This window comes from Centropristis striata, chromosome 22 (genome assembly GCF_030273125.1).
Source record: "Centropristis striata isolate RG_2023a ecotype Rhode Island chromosome 22, C.striata_1.0, whole genome shotgun sequence".
NCBI classification, from domain to species: Eukaryota; Metazoa; Chordata; class Actinopteri; order Perciformes; family Serranidae; genus Centropristis; species Centropristis striata.
Genome location: NC_081538.1, coordinates 25,307,252 through 25,326,484, shown reverse-complemented (window position 1 = coordinate 25,326,484; position 19,233 = coordinate 25,307,252). Strand labels below are relative to the sequence as shown.

General features: G+C 35.5%; 2 protein-coding genes across 2 annotated transcripts in view; one reads left to right on the top strand and one right to left on the bottom strand.

Moving 5' to 3' along the window:
* The window catches only part of golgb1 (golgin B1), a 28,961-nt gene extending 21,508 nt beyond the window's left edge, over window positions 1-7,453 (bottom strand). The window contains exons 1-7 of the mRNA XM_059325574.1: window positions 7,365-7,453; window positions 5,226-5,304; window positions 3,813-4,004; window positions 3,576-3,689; window positions 2,555-2,722; window positions 1,566-1,688; window positions 589-702 (exon numbers count right to left, since the gene is read on the bottom strand). Coding sequence (XP_059181557.1) covers window positions 589-702; window positions 1,566-1,688; window positions 2,555-2,722; window positions 3,576-3,689; window positions 3,813-4,004; window positions 5,226-5,294 — 780 coding nt within the window. The 5' untranslated portion in view covers window positions 5,295-5,304; window positions 7,365-7,453. The remainder of the gene's footprint in view (window positions 1-588; window positions 703-1,565; window positions 1,689-2,554; window positions 2,723-3,575; window positions 3,690-3,812; window positions 4,005-5,225; window positions 5,305-7,364) is intronic.
* Window positions 7,454-11,021: 3,568 nt separating this feature from the next.
* On the top strand, window positions 11,022-16,932 carry guca1a (guanylate cyclase activator 1A). The gene is made up of 4 exons (XM_059326076.1): window positions 11,022-11,680; window positions 14,509-14,658; window positions 14,761-14,854; window positions 16,281-16,932. The coding sequence occupies exons 1-4, from the start codon at window positions 11,483-11,485 to the stop codon at window positions 16,406-16,408; spliced, it is 570 nt and encodes a 189-aa protein (XP_059182059.1). The 5' UTR covers window positions 11,022-11,482; the 3' UTR covers window positions 16,409-16,932.
* Window positions 16,933-19,233: the final 2,301 nt, after the last annotated feature.

Sequence of the window (19,233 nt, the reverse complement as noted above, 5' to 3'; positions counted from 1 at the left end):
TTATTTTATTTTACCTTATTTTATTATTTTTTTATTATTTAATCTAATTTTATCTAATTAACTTCTAACCTGGGTGGAGGGTGTTTGCTTGTTTCTATGTTTTTTGTTTTTTTTTCCCTTTTTTACGTGAAGCACTTTGTGTTACATTTCTCTTGTATGAGAAGTGCTATTCTAATAAAGTCTGATTGATTGATAGATTGATAGATATTCTCAAGATTTAAAAATTCATTGGTGTGGAAAAGGATGTACTTATTATGCTCTAATATCGTTATAAAACTAAAACAAAATCAATACAACAATACTATCATTTATCGTGATGGTTTCTGGGAAAAAATTGTGACAGGCCTAAGTGTGTGTGCTGTGTGTGTGTGTGTGTGTGTGTGTGTGTGTGTGTGTGGCATGGCCAAACAATGCATAAAAATGATGTGCTGTCAAGATGAGGGTGTGTCTGTTTGAACAGTTTTCTTTTCATCAAGCCGGAGCAGTATTCATAACAACTGAAGAAGCATCTGAAAATAACCACAGCAGTTTCTAAAGCAACACACTTCATGTAGCTGCAGATCCAGTACGTCAGGATCTGTATTGTACCTGTTTTTGCTGATCAGCGCTGCTAACTTCCTGCTGCAGCATTTCCAGCACTTGGGACCGAGAGTTTAGGGACTCCTCGAGCTCCTCGCAGCGTCTCTGTGCTGCATGCAGGGCCTGGGAGGAGGACAAACACAGACACTTCAGTTTAAAAGTCAACCTTTAAATGAAATAGTGGGTTTTTAGCTCAAGCTATTTCAGAATAAAGTGTTTAGTTAGGGCTCACTGGCCTGGTCCGGAGAGTTTTATTATTAGAAATGAGTGTTGTAGAGACTGTAAAGCACTCAGAGACACATTTTTGATTTCTAGGCTACACAAATAAAACTGACTTAACTACAGGTGCATCTGAATAAATTAGAATATCATAGAAAAGTTTATTTGTGTCAGTGATTCAATTTAAAAAGGTGGAAATAACACATTATATAGCTCCATAACACACAGAATGAGCATTTCATGTCTTAATTTATTTAATTTCTTCTAATTATAATGATTATGGCTTACATTTAATGAAGAACTAAAATTCAGTGTCTCTAAAATTCAATTCAATATTACAAAAGACCAACTTTAAAAAGTATGTTTAATATGGAAATGTTGGCCTCTGAAAAGTATGTCAGAAAATGATAAGACCATCCTTGTTTTCTTCAATTTCTTGTTTATTTTAATGCCTGGTACAACTAATGCTACATTTGTTTGGACAAATATAATGATAACAACAAAAATAGCTCCTAAGAGTTTAATTTAAGAGCTGATATCTAGACATTTCCCATGGTTTTCTTGATGATTATTTTGGTTATTATCAAGAAAACCATGAAAAATGTCTGCATATCAGCTCTTAAATTAAACTCTTATCAGCCGTTTTTGTTGTTATCTTATATTTGTCCAAACAAATGTACCTTTAGTTGTACCAGGCATTAAAATGAACAAGAAATTGAAGAAAACAAGGGTGGTCTAATCATTTTTTCCATGACTGTGTGTTGTACCTGCTGCAGCTCTCCGTCGCTTTGAGACTGAGTCGTGACCCGCAGCAGCTCTTCTTCGTGTTTCTGGATCTGCTCCTGAAAACGAACGTCTTTCTCACAGACCACAGCCTGCAGCTTCAACAGCTGAAAGCAGAAACAACAAATCCTTCAGAAAGAGCTTCCTCATGAAATTTGAAATCAATTCAAATCATTCAAGTTTATTGGTCACATACTCAATAATACAGGTATAACCAGTAGTTAAATGCTTGTGTACCTGTGCATGGTTCCCCACATATAACACATCATAATATAAATATAAATGTAAATGTGCCCCATACATTGAAAGTGCTGTTAACCCTCTGGGGTCTGAGCCGTTTTTGGCCGTTTTTGAATACTTGTGATTTAATCCTTCATGTACCACATGAAAAATGTTTACTACATTTTTTCTTCACCTAAATGATCTGACAATTATTTTTTCAATTTAACCTACTTTATCAACATATTGAGCCCAAAAATATACAAAAATCATGAAATCCGAGTTGAAAAATTATACTTTTTACTACAATAAAAACCACAAATATGCTCAATGAACTATTTTGGAACTTGAAAATGTAAACATAGGATCCATATACGAACATATTTATAGGTAAACATTTAAATATAATAAAACTATATACTAAAAAAAGTCCCATAAAAACATGTATATTTATAGGCGTTTTTTTTCCTTGTTAGCTGCAACTCTTCAAAAAACAAACTATGTGCAAAATTACATGTTATCATTATTATCTTATCTTATTTTATTATCATATCTTTGGTTTAATATGACCTGGGAATGTCAATGTTGAATGTTTTTTTGTTAAACTTATCAGGACGGCACGATCATAGACCCCAGAGGGTTAAAGGGTAAAAAACAAAGTGTCAAGAGCCGTAGTACACCTGTGATGACAGCATGTCCGTCCAGTTCAGTCCAGTTATTTGTAAAATGAAATGTAATTAAAAGTTCCAGCTACCTGTTCGGCATGTGCAGACTCCTTCTCCTGCAGCAGCTGCTCGGTGGTCTGGAGTCGCTCCTGCAGCTCTCTGCTCTTGACTTCCTCCTCGCTCAGCTTGTTCTTCAGCTCCTGGAGCTCCTCCTCGACCGCAGCGCCGGCTCCGGTGAACGAGCTGTCTGGACTCGGCTGGAGACACAACAGATGCTCCAGTCAGATAAAAAACTTCAGGCTTTATTGTTTGACGAGTGGCACACTTCTGTAGAGGATCATTGTTGTGAAAAGGTCGGCCGCATTCCATTTCACAACAACGCTAGTTTTGTTTTGTCTGGTGTTATAAATCCAGCAGATCTTTACTTACAGCATCGTGCATTCATCCGTTTTTGGTGAGTTCCTGACTGGAATTTGCACTTGTAATGCACTTAGCTCATGATAATTTGCACCTATCATGATGGTCTACAGTATTTAGAATTTTAAGTATTTCACTAGTATGTATTTAGTATGTAACTATACATGCATTTCATGCATTCTGTTTTTATTTACATTTAATCGGGATGTAGTAGTTTTCAGTACTAACTTTACAACAAAGTTGATCTTACTTTCAATGTTAAAATGTTAAATTTGTGTAGTAATTTCATAATGACCTGGTTGAAAAGATGCAAGTAAAAATGTATATTTAATTGTTTTTATTTTTGTACAAAAATCAATACATATATATTGTTTAATAGTTGATCTTACTTATTTTAGTCTATTTTTCTTTTTTTTATTATTATTTAAATATTTTTAGAATTATTTATTTGCATATATATATTTTTTTTAAATTTGCATTTATATATTAATTATTTTATGCTTTTTTTTTTAATCAGTTGAATTACATCTAAATTCTAGAATATCCACTGTAAAAAAAAATATATATATATATATATATGTTAGTAAATGAGTAATCCTGTTGAGTAACCATTATTTCAAAATAAGTCAAACAAATGGTGATTTTTCAATAATTGCTCTATCACACAGACCAGTTTGGCTCATTCAGACTTACTGTTGCTCCTCCTTGTCCTTTCAGATCGTTTATCTGCTTGTTGAGTGAAGCCATCTTGGCCTTGGCCTGCAGTTTCAGTTTGGTGAAGCGAGCGTCGGCTTCTTCTTTCTCACTCTGTGGAGCAAAAGAGTGCTGAGTCATGAAGGACACTAACATAAAGAATAAAGTGGACCGACTTTTGGAGTCTTGATTTTGTAAAACAAACAAACAAACACACACACAGAGGGTTTTTTTTACCTTGAGCTGTGTGTCTTTATTAGCCAGGTCTGTCTCCTTCTGGCCGAGCTGGGTGTCCTTTTCTCTGATGAGCTCCTTCAGCTGGACCACCAGCTGTTCCAGGTGAGCCAGCCTCTCCATGGCCTCCTCAGGTACCTCAGACTCCACTGGAGCCGGCTCCTCACCGGGGGGGAGCTGAGGTACCAGCACGCCCTGCACAAGGACACCAATATGATCAGTTCATCTGTCCATAAACCTGTAAATTCAGCAGTATAATGACCTCTGTGGCTCTCTGCCCTCATACTCGGGACAAAACGTCAGAATATCTCGGCCTCAGCTGCTTCAATTCTGACCATTTATTCTCTCACTTAATGGAAGTGACAAACTAAATCACCAGAGAGCCTCTTTAATGTGGGACAGAAAAAATGTGTCCTTGAATATGTCGACTCTCTGGAGTCTAAACAGTTATGCCAACAGGGGCGGAGCGGGCCCTCAGGTCCTGAATATTTTAGGTTTTTAAATACCTTCAACTGTTTGCAATTTCCCCTCTGTGACTGGGCTGGAAAATCAACAGAGCTAAAGTTCTACTACCAGAGAAATATCTCCATTTATACATATTATACTGCTACTACGGCTACTATTGCAGCTAGTACTACTTCTATGACTGCTACTACTGCTATTACTACTACTACGACTGCTACTATTACTAGTGCTATTACTGCTCCTGCTTCTACTACTACTGCTACTACTAGTAGTGCTACTATTACTGCTACTACTACTACTGCTGCTACTATTACTACTGCTACTACTACTACTACTACTACTACTACTACTAGTATTACTGCTCCTACTACTACTACTACTACTACTACGGCTATTAATGCTACTGATTCTACTACAAGGGGACATTCAAAACATCACCTTGGTGGTAAAATAAATATATGTTCATGGGATTACAATCTTGCATGCAGTCTCAATTTCTCCATCTTTTACACAATCTTCTGCCTATAATATACATCGTCTGGATATACATATTTTTGCATACTTTTCATCCTGTTTTTTCTGAATGATGTGCCGATTTTAAGGCATTCTATTCTTAAATTACCTGGAAAAATAGTGCATACAGCTGCGGTAATGTCCCTGGACTGCCTTAGGTTTCGGCCCATATAACAATCTAAGTAAGTGAAGTCTGTAATGCAAGGTACTGCTGTCTTTGACCTATTTCCGCACAGACAGGATGTGTTAAGATATCATCTTTCTTTATTTTGAAAGATAAAGACAGAAGCAGACATTTCCTGTCATCATCCTCTTGTATTTTTCCACCAAACGGAGGATAAAATGCTCTGGACTGAACATAAAATCCACTTATTTAAAAGCAGCTTGCAATACTTTTCGTGGCTATAATTCATGATGTTTTATGTGTTGCTCTCTCACCTGTGGGTCTCCATCTGGGCCCTCCTCTCCAGAGAGCTCCTGGAGGACGGTAGCCAGACGGCTGAACATAAAGATGGCACTGTGAGGGGAAAACATATCAAAGTAACATTAGTAATGGCTGCCATATAAATAAATTCTTTGCTGCACCTGCGCAGGCCTTTTCCTGTTTGCAGGAGATAATACAGTGGAAACGTAACTCTTGACACTTTCTCCAGTGGCTGCCATCTGTGTTTAGCCTCATTAGTATTTCATCTGCAAACATACATTTTATTTATAGCAGCATGAATGCAGCCTACGGCTCAACCTGTCTCCTGTTCATTATTCACAGTATATAATGTAGGATGTACACTTGCCCTTTCACTACGTCTTTGCCAAGAACAGCTTGGAGTGCTGCAACATGCTGCTGCTGAATGACACATCCTCTGAAGGTGTGAACATACACACAGTCCAAGTTTATTTACTATACTGCAAACAGTGTCAGTCAGGTAGTCTGCATGCAGCAATACATTACATTAAATTACCGGAGCTGAAATACGTTGGTTAATTAAAAGGATTGAGAAATACTCAAGCACTGTTCTACAAATTTGAGAGGTTTAAATACAAAAAATACAAAGGTATAACATGGTTTGGTATAACTGAAACTTTCCAACAGTTTATACAGCAGAAATGATTTTACAACTTCCATCTTTGTCATTTTTTATGTAAAAAAAAAAAAAAAAGGATGAATTTGATGATTCCAGATTCCAAAAAAAGGGAGGGGTTGCTGTTTTTCCTTTCTAATAACAATCAGGTTTGTACAGTTGCTAAGTAAAGTAAATACACAATATTTGCATGCTGAGTGAATAAAATCATACACAGGATGCTTGTAATATCTCTCAAAGTTTTTACTATGAACAGTCGGAGCTCAGGGGGCGAAAAGTGATTCATAGTTATTTATTTTTAGTATAGGGAACCAGAGTTCATTAAAAAGCATCAAAATAGAGCTATTTTATTAATATATAGTAGGGCTGGGCGATATATTGATATAAAAAAATATATTAATATATTTTTGTAATGTTACTTATTCTTTTCTCATATTAATATATTTATTTCAGAAAGGGTTTGGCCGATTTCATTTCATATGCTATTTTTATTTGAGTTTTTTTTATTTAAATGTGCACTTTGCAGCTTTGATTTTTTTTTTTTCTTTTTAAAAAGGTACTTCTCCTACTGTATTTATGTTCACTTAAATAAACGGTTTCAATAAAAATACTTGTGTCATATTTGGCTTTTACTTTGACTCAACATTTGCTCTCACTTTGGGATAAAAATATCGGGATGTATATCGTATATCGATATTCAGCCTAAATATATCAGGATATGACTTTTGGTTCATATCGGCCAGCCCTAAGATATAGATAAACATAGTGCCATGGAATGATGTCTTAGGCTAAGTCCTGAATGTTCTCAAATCCTGGAAACGCCCCTGTGTACACTGTTGCTGCTACAACTGGCTGATAAATATTATTAATCTTTGTTTGTGTACATGTGTATATTTATATATATGTATATATGTATATTTATATTTAGGACATTCTTTTTTTCCACAAAAAGACGGATATGCAGAACCATGTTTACATGGATAAATTATACGACCTGGGATGACTTTGACCCTTATCTTTATTTTTTTTTCCTGTTCTCCCGTCCTTCTCCAGGGCAACACATTGTCAGACACCCCCCAGCCCGTTTCCTCCGAACCTCCCCGATCGGAGCCGAGTTCACCCGAACCTGCCGAACCCTCCACTGCGGCTGCGTCACTCTTTTTGTGAACAGCAAAGATTATAAGCTAGCTTAACGCGAAAATGGACGTCAAACTTTCCCTGCGGCTGGACAGCGACGTCTCCAACAAGCAGTAGACACATTTGAAGATAAAGAAACGGCGGCGTTAACGGGACACTCCGTGAAACCCTCCGGTGTCTACTCCGGCTGTAGTTTCTCACGATACAGTAAGTTAGCTAATGCTACTTAGCTAGCTAACGCTGTAAAAAAAAAACATCTTTAAAAACCTGCTTCGCTGAGTTTTTCTCCTCCATGAATGACAGCTCTGCAGTGCAGCTCAGTGAGTGGTGTGTTTTTTTTAATAAAGGACATTTAACTCACCTGTGCGAGTGCTTCCCAGGTGAATGTATCTGCTTTTTATTTGATATATTTCCTCGGATGGATGTCGGAGCATAGCCACATCACCAAACATTCCCGGAAACAAAACTTCCTTCGCTCTGATTGGTCCGCCGGAATCTGCGTGTTTAAGGGACTGTCTGCAAATTCCAGAGCGCCTTTCTAGGGAGCATCTGCATAAACATATACATATAAGAAAACGAAAATTGAGCCTTTAAGCTGGGAAAAAAGGAAATCAACATCTGGAGTCATACAGTTTGACTAAATGATGGCAGGACATGACCAAAGAGTCAATATCCTCATCAACCAAGGCCGGCAGCTGGGGAGGAGTCTGCTGCTGCTCGCCCACTACGCCACAGTGTTTGTGGCCTTCGTGGGGCGCAGTGTGCAGTGGATGGTGGACGCAGTGAAGTGGACCAGACTGTTTGCACACTACACAGTGTCAGTGTTCGACTCCATCTACAGACATCTGCACTGGGTGAAGAGGAAAAGTGTCGCTGCTGCTGGCGGTGGTGGCAGAGAGATCTGCCCGAGCTCTGACATGCAGCCGCAGTGACTTTGTGTTTATTATTATTAACTGTGTTGTCCAGACATGAAGCCAAATTAAGACAATGACAAAGAATGCAAGGGGTGAACTTTTGGAAATGAAGAATGAAAACGAGGCCTTAATGAAGTCAGAGAAATTATAGCTTTTTACTTTTTTATGCTCTTAAAACATAGCTATTTCTTACATAGTCTTATTAGTGGTATATTTGTATGTGTGTATTACATAATGTGTGTATTCCATGCCTCGTTATTGTCAGGAAAAGCTCTTCCAAAAATGTTGGAAACTATATTTCAGGCTATAAAAACCCTGTTGCTGCCATTCATAACTCACATCTGTAGGTCTGTCATGATAACTACTACTACAGGTGCAACTCAATAAATTAGAATATCATAGAAAAGTTTATTTATGTCAGTAATTTAATTCAAAAAGTGGACATAAATTATATAGATCATTACACACAGAATGAAACATTTCATGTCTTAATTTATTTAATTTCTTCTAAGTATGATTATGGCTTACATTTAATGAACAAATATTTTTATTATAAAGGACCAATTTAAAAAGTATGTTTAATATGGAAATGTTGGCCTCTGAAAAGTATGTCCATCTATATACACTCAATAATTGGTTGGGGCTATTTGACTTGAACTGCTGGAAATGGACTTTTCCATCATATTTTAATTTATTGAGATGCACCTGTACTTGTTGGATGATAAATTGTCCCAGAAATAATTTCTATAACTGATATTATTGCCACTAAAATTACTGTAAAATAAAAGAGAAATATTCTCTTAATTCTTAAAAATATTCAGAAATTGGAATGTGAAGAAAATATCAAAATATCCTGAATAAATAAATAAAACAAAACCACGCAATTTAAACAAAAAAAAAAAGAATATATGTATATATATATTTTAAAAAAATATTGCTTATAATGGAATTATCTCTTAATGTTTAAAAATATTCAGAAATTGGAATGTGAAGAAAATATCAAAATAAAAACAAATCAAACAAAACCACACAATTTAAACCAACAAATTAAAATAAAAAAAATGTGCCTAAATAAATATTGCTTATAATGGTAGAAGAAACCCTGCTGTTGATTCAAAATGCTGTAAAAAAAATGTAGTTATCCTGACAGGCCACCATATCTGCTGATATGACTGTTAATGCAAATGTGTCACAGGGTAATAATGCAAAATAGAGTTCAACGTGTTCAAAGCATACATACTGTATGCCCTTTCCTTTTCTGTATTACATTATTGCACTACAACAGGGGTAGGACTTTTGATTGACAGCTACATCACCAGCCAAATGTTTTTCTTTTTACATGTGTGCCTGTCCGAAGCAAACATAATATTCCATTTTGCTGCAACATCTGTTGTTTTTTTGGCAAACAGGCCAATCCTAATGTGGTAACAATGAATAATGGCTACACCTGTGGAGTCGCTGCTTCCTGTGGTTTTCCTGTGATGATCTGAAACTGCTCAGCAAGTTTTTACGGCCAGTAAGAAACACTTAACGCCTGTGCTGTGAATGTATCCAAGAGGCAACTAATCTGTTTTTATTTAACCGTTTCCTGGAAGTAACTAAATGAAGTGAAATGTTGATTTAAAATGACCCACAGCTGCATTTACTCATTTTTATTTTTACTTTATAATGCATTTATTTTAATTGACAGTCCGTTCAGTCTAAGCACTACCATGTATGTATTTGTTTTTATGACTTAACTGCACTTAGAGCTGATGAATAACACTAATTCAGTACTGCACAAAATATACTTTATTTCAAACAAAAGCACTTACACATAATGGAATTATTATTTTCCTTATTTCTGGTATCAACACTGAGATCAAAATGATTTTTTTCTGCAGTGTTTTCATTTCAATTTTGCTGACTCAAACTGTAATGTTTGTAAAGTTGCTGTACTGTACCAGCCATGGCTCATCATGCCTTCTTAAACTGTGGTATCCAAATAAATTCCTCCAGTACCAAATACAGTTTTTAGTGCTGTTTGTTTGCAAAGTGAAAGACAAGAGGAGCAGCAACTAAAGTTTTTTTTTCAATTCAGTTTTTATTGATTATTACAACATTTAGAGACACAGAGATACATTTAGAGAACAATAAATTACATTTTTAATACATTTTTAGCCCTTTGAGAGGCCTTATTCTGGGGAATAGATTAGTGTTGCAGCTAATTTTTGGATTCTGAAGTAATAATTTACTCTTAATATGTGGTAAAAACATTACGGATGCAACTAACAGTTACTTTCATGCTTTATCGATCTGCTGATTATGTTCTAGATTAATAATAATAAATGTCAGAAAATAGTGAAAAATGTGCATCCCTGTTGAAGGTGATGTCTTTATTTTCTTGTTTTTTCACTTTGAAACACAGATATTCAGGGTTTTTTATATGAAACAGCAATAAACAAGAAAATCTTGATATTTGAGAAGCTGAAAATGACATTTTTGTTAATTTTTGCATGAACACTAATTTATTTTAGTAGAGTTAGTATCTCAAAATAATGAGTTAGTATCTCAAAATATTACATAAGTATGTTAAAATATTATATTAGTATGTTAAAATATTACATTAGTGTGCTAAAATAATGACTTAGTGTCTTAAAATAATGAGTTAGTATCTCAAAATATTACATTAGTATGTTAAAATATTATATTAGTATCTTAAAATATTACATTAGTATCTTAAAATAATGAGTTAGTATTTTAAAATAATGAGTTAGTATCTCAAAATATTACATTAGTGTGCTAAAATAATGACTTAGTGTCTTAAAATAATGACTTAGTATCTCAAAACATGTTAATATGCTAAAAAATAATGACTTAGTGTCTTAAAATAATACATTACTATCTTAATATAAAGAGTAAGTATCTCAAATATTACATTAGTATCTAAAAAACTGTTGATGTACTAATGGACTAGTCGGCTAATGGTTGCAGGTGAAGTAGAGAAAATTCCCATTACAGCCCAAAGTGATGCCTTTAATTTGACTCTTGACTTTGAGAATTTCCTCCATATCAATGAATTGCTGACTGATATTTAAAAAATGAATGATTCATTAGATGACAGTAGTGTTTTGTCATAGCGTGCACACTTTTTGCATACTTCTGCATACTGGAGTTACTGTTGAGATGCAGGAGCGTGACTGATGGATCCACGTGAGGGATGAAAGCTGCGTTATGTCTGTCAGCACTTCTCACAGTAAACATGGATGCAGGTGGAAGAGTCAAGCTGCCCTTTTAGTGTCGTGATTATGCTGATCATCTGCATGTTCGCTGGGATTACAGCCGGTGATTAGACCCAAGGAGGACACAGAGGGGAGTGCACCGCCTCATCCCCAAACACACACGGCTACAAAAGGCCCCCGTCAGCAGCTCCTCTCACCCTAAGTCCCTTGTTGTGTGACTGTGAAGAGGGATCACCTCCACTTCACAGTAGACCCATCGGACTGACAGGTCTGGGAGGGAAAAGCTGCAAAAAGCTGCAAAAAAACCAACAACAGGCTCTTCATCTTAAAGGTGTTGGATAGACATGGGTAACTCGACAGGAAGCACCGTGGACGACCTGCAGGCGGTGGAGATGCACCTCTGGTACAAGAAGTTCATGACCGAGTGTCCCTCGGGTCAGCTCACCCTGCACGAGTTCAAGCAGTTCTTCGGGATGCGAGGACTCGACCCCGAGGCCAACGCCTACATCGAGCAGATGTTCCGCACCTTCGACATGAACAAGGTGAGATCATCTGCATATTTTAGGTTTCATTTAAGAGCGTTTACACCTGCACTGCAGAGAGAGGAATTTTTTTTTTTTTTAGTTTTAACCATGGCAGGGTGTGATGATTCTTGTGAGATTACTAGTTTGTGACTTGTTTTGCAATTTTTTATATCTACTTTTGGGCTCACAACTGAAATCTAAAATTTGGTTCTTGAATCTTAAAGTGTTTCTTGGGCACTTATCTGAAGAAATGTTTGAATTTGATAAAACTTCTGTTGAATATTTAGTTTTTTCTAATGCTAGTTCATAGATACTAAATACTTGATTGTACTCCTTTTTTTGCTTTTTTCTCATCACATATCTGAACTATATATTTACTCTTTGGGTACATAGAACTACTGGTTTTTCTATATATTTCATTATAGTTTAAGAAAAAAACAACAGTATGAGCAGTACACTCGCAAAAGACTGTGCACACTATGAAAAAAAACACTACTTTTATGAAATGAATCATTCATTAAAAACAAAAAAAACATACCAATTTACTGATATGGAGGAAATTCTCTTGGAATTTTTTTTTTTTTTTACTTTTAATTTTTTAAAATCACACCCAAGGTCAAGAGTAATCATTTGATGTAGAAAACGTCAGAAAATAGTAAAGAAAAAAAAAAAAACCAAAGTAATTAAGATACATTTAAAAAATTGTTACGGTTCCTGTGAAAAATTTGTTTTTGGAGATTTTTTTTCTTATCATGGGGCCTTATTCTGGGCAACAGAGTAATTATTCACTCTATAAATGTTGTGACAACATTAGGGATGCAACTAATGAATACTTTCTGCTTGATTGATCTGCTGATTATGTTCTAGATTAATAATTTGGTCTAAAAATTGTCAGAAAACTGTGAAAAAATGTGCATCCCAGTGACTTAAAGTCTAAGGTGTCTTTATTTTCTTGTTTTTTTTTCACTTTGAAACACAGATATTCTGTTTTTTATATATGAAACAGCAATAAACAAGAAAATCTCCATATTTGAGAAGCTTAAAACAACATTTTTGCATGCAAACTAACTTACTTGATGTTACTATGATTCTGTTGATGTACTAATGGATTAGTCGACTAATGGTTGCAGCTTTAGTAGTGAAACTGCCCATTTAAAACCCAAAGTGACGTCTTTAATTTGACTCTTTTGTTCAAACAGCAGTCCAAACATCTTTGATGAGGTTTAAAATCACATTTGAGGTGCTGGAACTGGTTAATTTTTAGGCTTCTTTGCTTGACAAAAATACTTAAATTATCACTTCATAATTAAAACGTGTCGTTTAATCTCAGTCGGTTGACTAATCCACTTAGAAAACAGATAAAACCACTTGTGTGAGATGTTTGTTAGGGCTCAGAGTAGAGTGCAGAGCGGGTCAAGAGCAGAAAAGTTAATAAAACTTTGCCCAAACATCTGTATCACCCGGGGACTCGTGCTTACTCAAACATACAAGCGACGCTGTGACCTCCCAGCAACAAGCTTGTAACCCTCAGATGGGTTTAATTAAGAGCGTCTCGGGGCGTGCGACAGGGTCACGGCGGGATGTGTCTGTCTGAGTGACTATATTTAGTCGTCCCTTCAGCTTCACAAAAGGCCGTGGTAATCTTTCTGCATGATTTAAACTGTAAGATTATCTGGGAGACAAATGCTTTGATGCCAAGATTGTTGCCCGTGTTCAGACAGTCCCTGGAGATAATCCTCCATCCTGGCACGCTTTATTTCACACAGATCGCTTTTGGAGTCGAGATGAGGGGAATCTCTTTCAACTGAGGGACTGATTTATCTCTTTGAAGGGCTCAAAATAGTTTAATAATAAGCAGACAGTCAGGAGACAGTACGATAACTACTACTATTTGTTGGATGATAAATTGTCCCAGAAATAATTGCTATAACTCATATTACTGCCACTAAATTATTGGTAATATAAAAGAGAAATTATCTCTTAATTCTTAAAAATATTCAGAAATTGGAATGTGAAGAAAATATCAAAATATCCTAAATAAATAAATAAATAAATAAAACAAAGCCACACAATTGAAATAATAATATAAAATAATTAAATAAATATTGCTTATAATGGAATGGGAAACACTGAGTTTTATTCAAGATTGCTATAACTGATATTATTGCCACTAAATTATTGGTAATATAAAAGAATTATTTAAAATATTCAGAAATTGGAATGTGAAGAAAATATCAAAATATCTTAAATTAATAAATAAAAACAAATCAAACAGAACCACACAATTTAAACGAACAAATTAAAATAAAAAAAATGTGCTAAAATAAATATTGCTTATAATAGAAGAAGAAACCCTGCTTTTGATCCAAAATGCTGTAAAAAAAATCTAATTGTCTGACAGGCCACCATATCTGCTGATATGACTGTTAATGCAAATGTGTTACAGGGTAACATAACTCATATCTGTAGTCTGTGACGATAACTACTATTTGTTGGATGATAAATTGTCCCAGAAATAATTACTATAACTGATGTTATTGCCACTAAAAGACTGGTAATATAAAAATCAAAAAAATCAAAGAGAAATTATCTCTTAATTCTTAAAAAAATCAGAAATTGGAAAGTGAAGTAAATATGAAAATATCCTAAATAAATAAATAAAAATAAATAAAACAAAACCACACAATTGAAACAAATTTTTTTTTAAAAATAGAAAAAATGTGCTTCAATAAAAAAAAACTGAGGGACTGATTTATCTCTTTGAACGACTTAAAATTGTTTAATAATAAGCAGACAGTCGTGCATAATTTTTGGTGTTTGACACTGTTTGGTTGTTTTTTTTGCAGGACGGCTACATAGACTTCATGGAGTATGTGGCTGCTCTCAGTCTGGTGATGAGAGGAAAGATGGAGCACAAGCTGCGTTGGTACTTCAAACTTTATGACGTGGACGGCAACGGCTGCATTGACAGACACGAGCTGCTCAACATCATTAAGGTGCAGTATATTGTTCACCTGCAACACTTTAGACTGTAGAGCTGAGTCCTTTCCTCAACATGCATCAGAATATTCTCATTTTACGCCGTTTTGTGCTTGCAGGCAATCCGAGCAATCAACGGGAATGAAAATCAGGAAGGATCTGCTGAGGAGTTCACTAACCGCGTGTTTGACAGGATTGATATTAATGGAGATGGTGAGTGTGTGCTGGCGCTGCATAGGAACCTATGGGAGGAAATCGATAGTGGGTGGACAGTGTTCAGACATTTATCAGCTCCGGTGCTGTCTTGAGTCAGGAAAACTATTGAAAAAGGCCCATTTCCGCCAGTTATAGGAGAAAAGATTACAATTTAGCCTTGTCATTAAAATATTTAAAAAGTTCCTATGAGTCATTAATATAAGAAATATTTTTTAAATAATGAGTAAGTATCTCAAAATAATGAAAACTTTCCTCAAAATAAATATGTCAAAGTCATAATCTTGTAATGACGAGTTAGTTTCTCAAAATATTACATTAGTATGTTAAAATAATGAGTTAGTATCTCGTAATAATGCATTAGTATGTTAAAATGAGGTGACAACTAATGACACACTTTCTCAAAATAATGAGTTTATATCTCGAAATTGATGACAAAAGTATCCAATTTCTTACTTATCTTAAAACAGTGTCAAACACAAACATTATTTTTGAGAAATTTATGGTAAAACATGTAGAAACTAACGATCCACGAGCCTGTTAGAGCACAGCGGTGGCCGAGCGAGCTAGACGGTGAATGAAGAGAGGGAATGGCTACAAACTCTTAAATCGGAGGGATAAAACGTTATTTGTGATGACTGTTTTACAACAGTAAGATTCTAAAACATGAATAAACACCTTTATGTCAATATTTTGAAATACTAAGTCATTATTTTGAGAAAGTTTCTTATTATTTTTGAAATACTAAGTAAGTAATTTGAGATACCAAGTCTTCATTTTAACAATTTTTCATCATAATTACTTTTTGGCTTTTAAACACAATAATAAAAGTTTCGAGTAAAGTATTCTGTGAAAGCATGGGTCTCAAACTCGTGGCCCATGGGCCAATTGCGGCCCTCGTGACAATATTTTGTGGCACCTTGATATGAAAGTTTAATGTGAGTTTTATATGAATGACACTTTACTGTGTTGTGTGTGGAAGGTCCCTTTAATTATTTTTTTTGGTAATTTTGTGTCTTTTTAAAATAATTTTGTGCCTTTTTTGAACAATTTTGTGTCTTGTTTTGTAATTCTGTGTCTTTTTTGGTCATTTTTTGTCTTTTTTAAATCATTTTGTGACTTTTTTGGCAATTCTGTGTATTTTTTGGTCATTTTGTATCTTTTTTTTGTCATTTTGTGTCTTTTTTAAGTAATTCAGAGTTTTTTTAGTCATTTTGTGTCTTTTTTGGTCATTTTGTGTCTTTTTTTGGTCATTTTGATACTGCCTCCAGCGGCCCCCAGGTAATTTGAGTTTGAGACCCCTGCTTTAAAGTGTCTGTGAGTTGGACATTGATGTGCTGTGCTAAATCGGTGGAGTGCTCTTTTAAACACATCTTAGTTTGGGGCGAGAAAGTAAGTTTTTAAATACAATATTCTCCTCCAACAGGCGAGCTTTCCCTGGAGGAGTTTGTGGAAGGCGCTCGCAGTGACGAAGATTTCACGGAGGTGATGATGAAAAGTCTGGACCTCACCCACATCGTGGCGATGATCCACAACAGGAGGCGCAGCATTTAGGCTCCGCCCTGTCAGACTACCTCATCCTCAATCACGACTTAACCCGAGAGCTTCGGTACATGCACGGCCTCTGGTACAAACATTCTGAGATTTCTATTAAGATTGAGTCCAGTTTCATATAAACGCCAGTACTGCAAAAACTGCCACGTCTTATTTCTAATCTTTAAAACACTGACACATGTGCACTTTAAATGCATTTGGATGACTCAGTCAACCTTTGCGAGCCGGTCATTGTCCTTGTTTATTGATGCTGAGCGTTCCCCGGGCAACCGGCAAGAGGGATGATCTCTCAGACGGTCGGCCCACTTACCCACAGATACCCCACGGGATAAAAGAGGGAGATAGTGGAGCAGAGTGGCAATTATATGCACTCAATGCTTTCCCAAAAAATTTTCTGGGTCTGACTTTTTCTGCATCAGCATCTCTTTTTACCCGTTCTGGCCTGTGGGGTTCACAGGTTTGACTCTGCAGCGTGCTTAACATGCATGCTAATTTGATTAAGTCAAAGGCTGCAAAATACACAAAACACTGTGCAGTTTCACAAATGTTTACCTATTTTTCTAACCTTTTTTGTAACATTTAAAATAAAGTTCAAGCGGAAAACAAACTACAGGTTTGTGGTTTTGTGTCATTTTTGTGTGTGGGGGTGTTTTATTGGCTACTCAGCATAAATACAGATATAGATTATATTTGTTATGTTTGTTGGCAACGCTTGACTGGCGCCTTCTGTTAGAAAATGGCTGAATGTGTGTGTTTTTTTTCCAGCTTTTGCTTATCTGTCCAATAAAAAAATATTTAAATCTACTGTGTAATGTCTCTGAAGTGTGCCCAGCCTGCTTGGTTGCCATAAAAACTGCAGACAACGCTGGGGCACTTCTCCACACCTCGAGACATTTTAAAATATACATTTCAATTCTGCATTTACCAGCAAAGCAAAATAGGCCAATATAATCACCTGAACACAACAAAGAGCACTTTACTTTCATCCCAACCTGTTTATTCTTTAGCAGAGAATGAATAAATGCTATAATTCACCAATCAGAACGGAATATTCAGCATAGCAGTTTAATAAAGTATGTTATAAGCTGTTTATATACTCCTTATTAATGCAAAATAGTGGGAGATAAAGTCAAATGTCAAGACATAAAATCTTAGGAAAAATGACCCTAACATGACACAAAAGTAGAATCATTGCATCATAAAATTCCTCCCATTTTTTCAGTATTTTCTCTAATCTTTGCTTATTTTCTTGTGAATTACTGGATCAATTCAGGCTCTTTTAATGTTGTTTTAGGAGTAGAAGGGGAGGGAAAGTTCTTGGTTAAGCTGTTCACAACTGGAGCACATTCAATCTGAAAATGTCGTGCCCTGTTTTTCTACTGTTGTTACCCAAAAATGTGTCTAGAGCACACTGCATTAAAAGGCCAGTGTGTTTGTGTAACACAACAAGGTGTTAAACGAAATATTTTTTCTGTTTAAATACATTTTTTATGTCTCACCCCTTGTAAACATCAACCAACTGTGACACAGGGTCACAAGTTAACTACAGTTTGTTTTAACCCCTGTGTTGTCTTAGTGGTCAAAAATGACCCGCCACTATTTAACAGCAGAGGAATCCTCCTTAATGATATTTTTTAAAGCTTGAAATTTGATGTCTTTCCTAGAATAACCCCAACATGAGAAAAAGTAAAACATTGCCTTTGTTCATATTTCCATGAAAGCTGTTCACCAAAGGTACAAATCTTGATTTAAAGGTCATTTTTGACCTGGCAGCTACAAAATAATTTTCATACCAGATAAAAAAGCACACAAGCACGCACGTACACATGCATGTTTGCTTCAGCCCAACTTTAGTAAAACATTAAACCAATTATGACAGGTGTGCTGTAATAAAAACGAGTGGATTTCCCTAAATAAATCCAGTTTTTCTGCACTTTATAGAGGGAAAACCTCAATATTCACAAAGTTTGTGACAGGTTTTTTCTTCCTGTAAAATAGATTTGGGTTTTAAAATTCAATCAGGCTGCTTTATTTAAGGGTTTAGTGAAGGTGGGTCATTTTGACCCTTAGGACAAGTGGTGTACACGCAAAAGTTAAGACAGCACAAGGGTTAAGCCCAAAAGGTTGGAACCAGTCGTCTATTTTTGCACAATAAATCTTCATGAAAGCATCATAGTATCAGTATCCTGTGACTTCAGTATATATCCTCATATAACAGGATAAACAAAGGAGACACATCACGGAAACTAAATCCTCCCTTTGAGCAAGGACGATGAATCACCTGCATGGTGCCGAGGTCGCTCTATGTCAGGGAAATAAGAGGATAAACAACCTGCATCGTATTTAACTTTTTCTCTCTTGTTTTCTAAGCAGGTTGCACTGTTATTTTATACTGGCTCTCTTTCTTTTATACTAAAAAAAGAAATATAATCCTGACTAAAGTAAGCCTCTTTGGCTATTTCCATTAAATTGAGAGCAAACTTAAATCGAGAACTACTAACACCCGCCTGAAATTACTGCACTACAACTGGTTGATGCGAATGTATACAACTCCAGAAAAGCTTAATAAATATAATATTGCTATTCCTGATATTTGTACCAAATGTGAGAAGGAAAAATGTACATTTTTCCATTGTATTTAGCAATGTACAGAAGTACAAAATTCTGGCAAGAAGTGAAACAATGCAAGCATTTTACAGATTAAATTACCCTTAATCCCAAAGATGATTTTATTAGGTTTGTATCCAGATAATTTGAAGATTAAAAAAAGTAAAAGAATGTTTGTCGATTTAAGCATATTGATTGCAAAGAGAGTAATAGCCCTA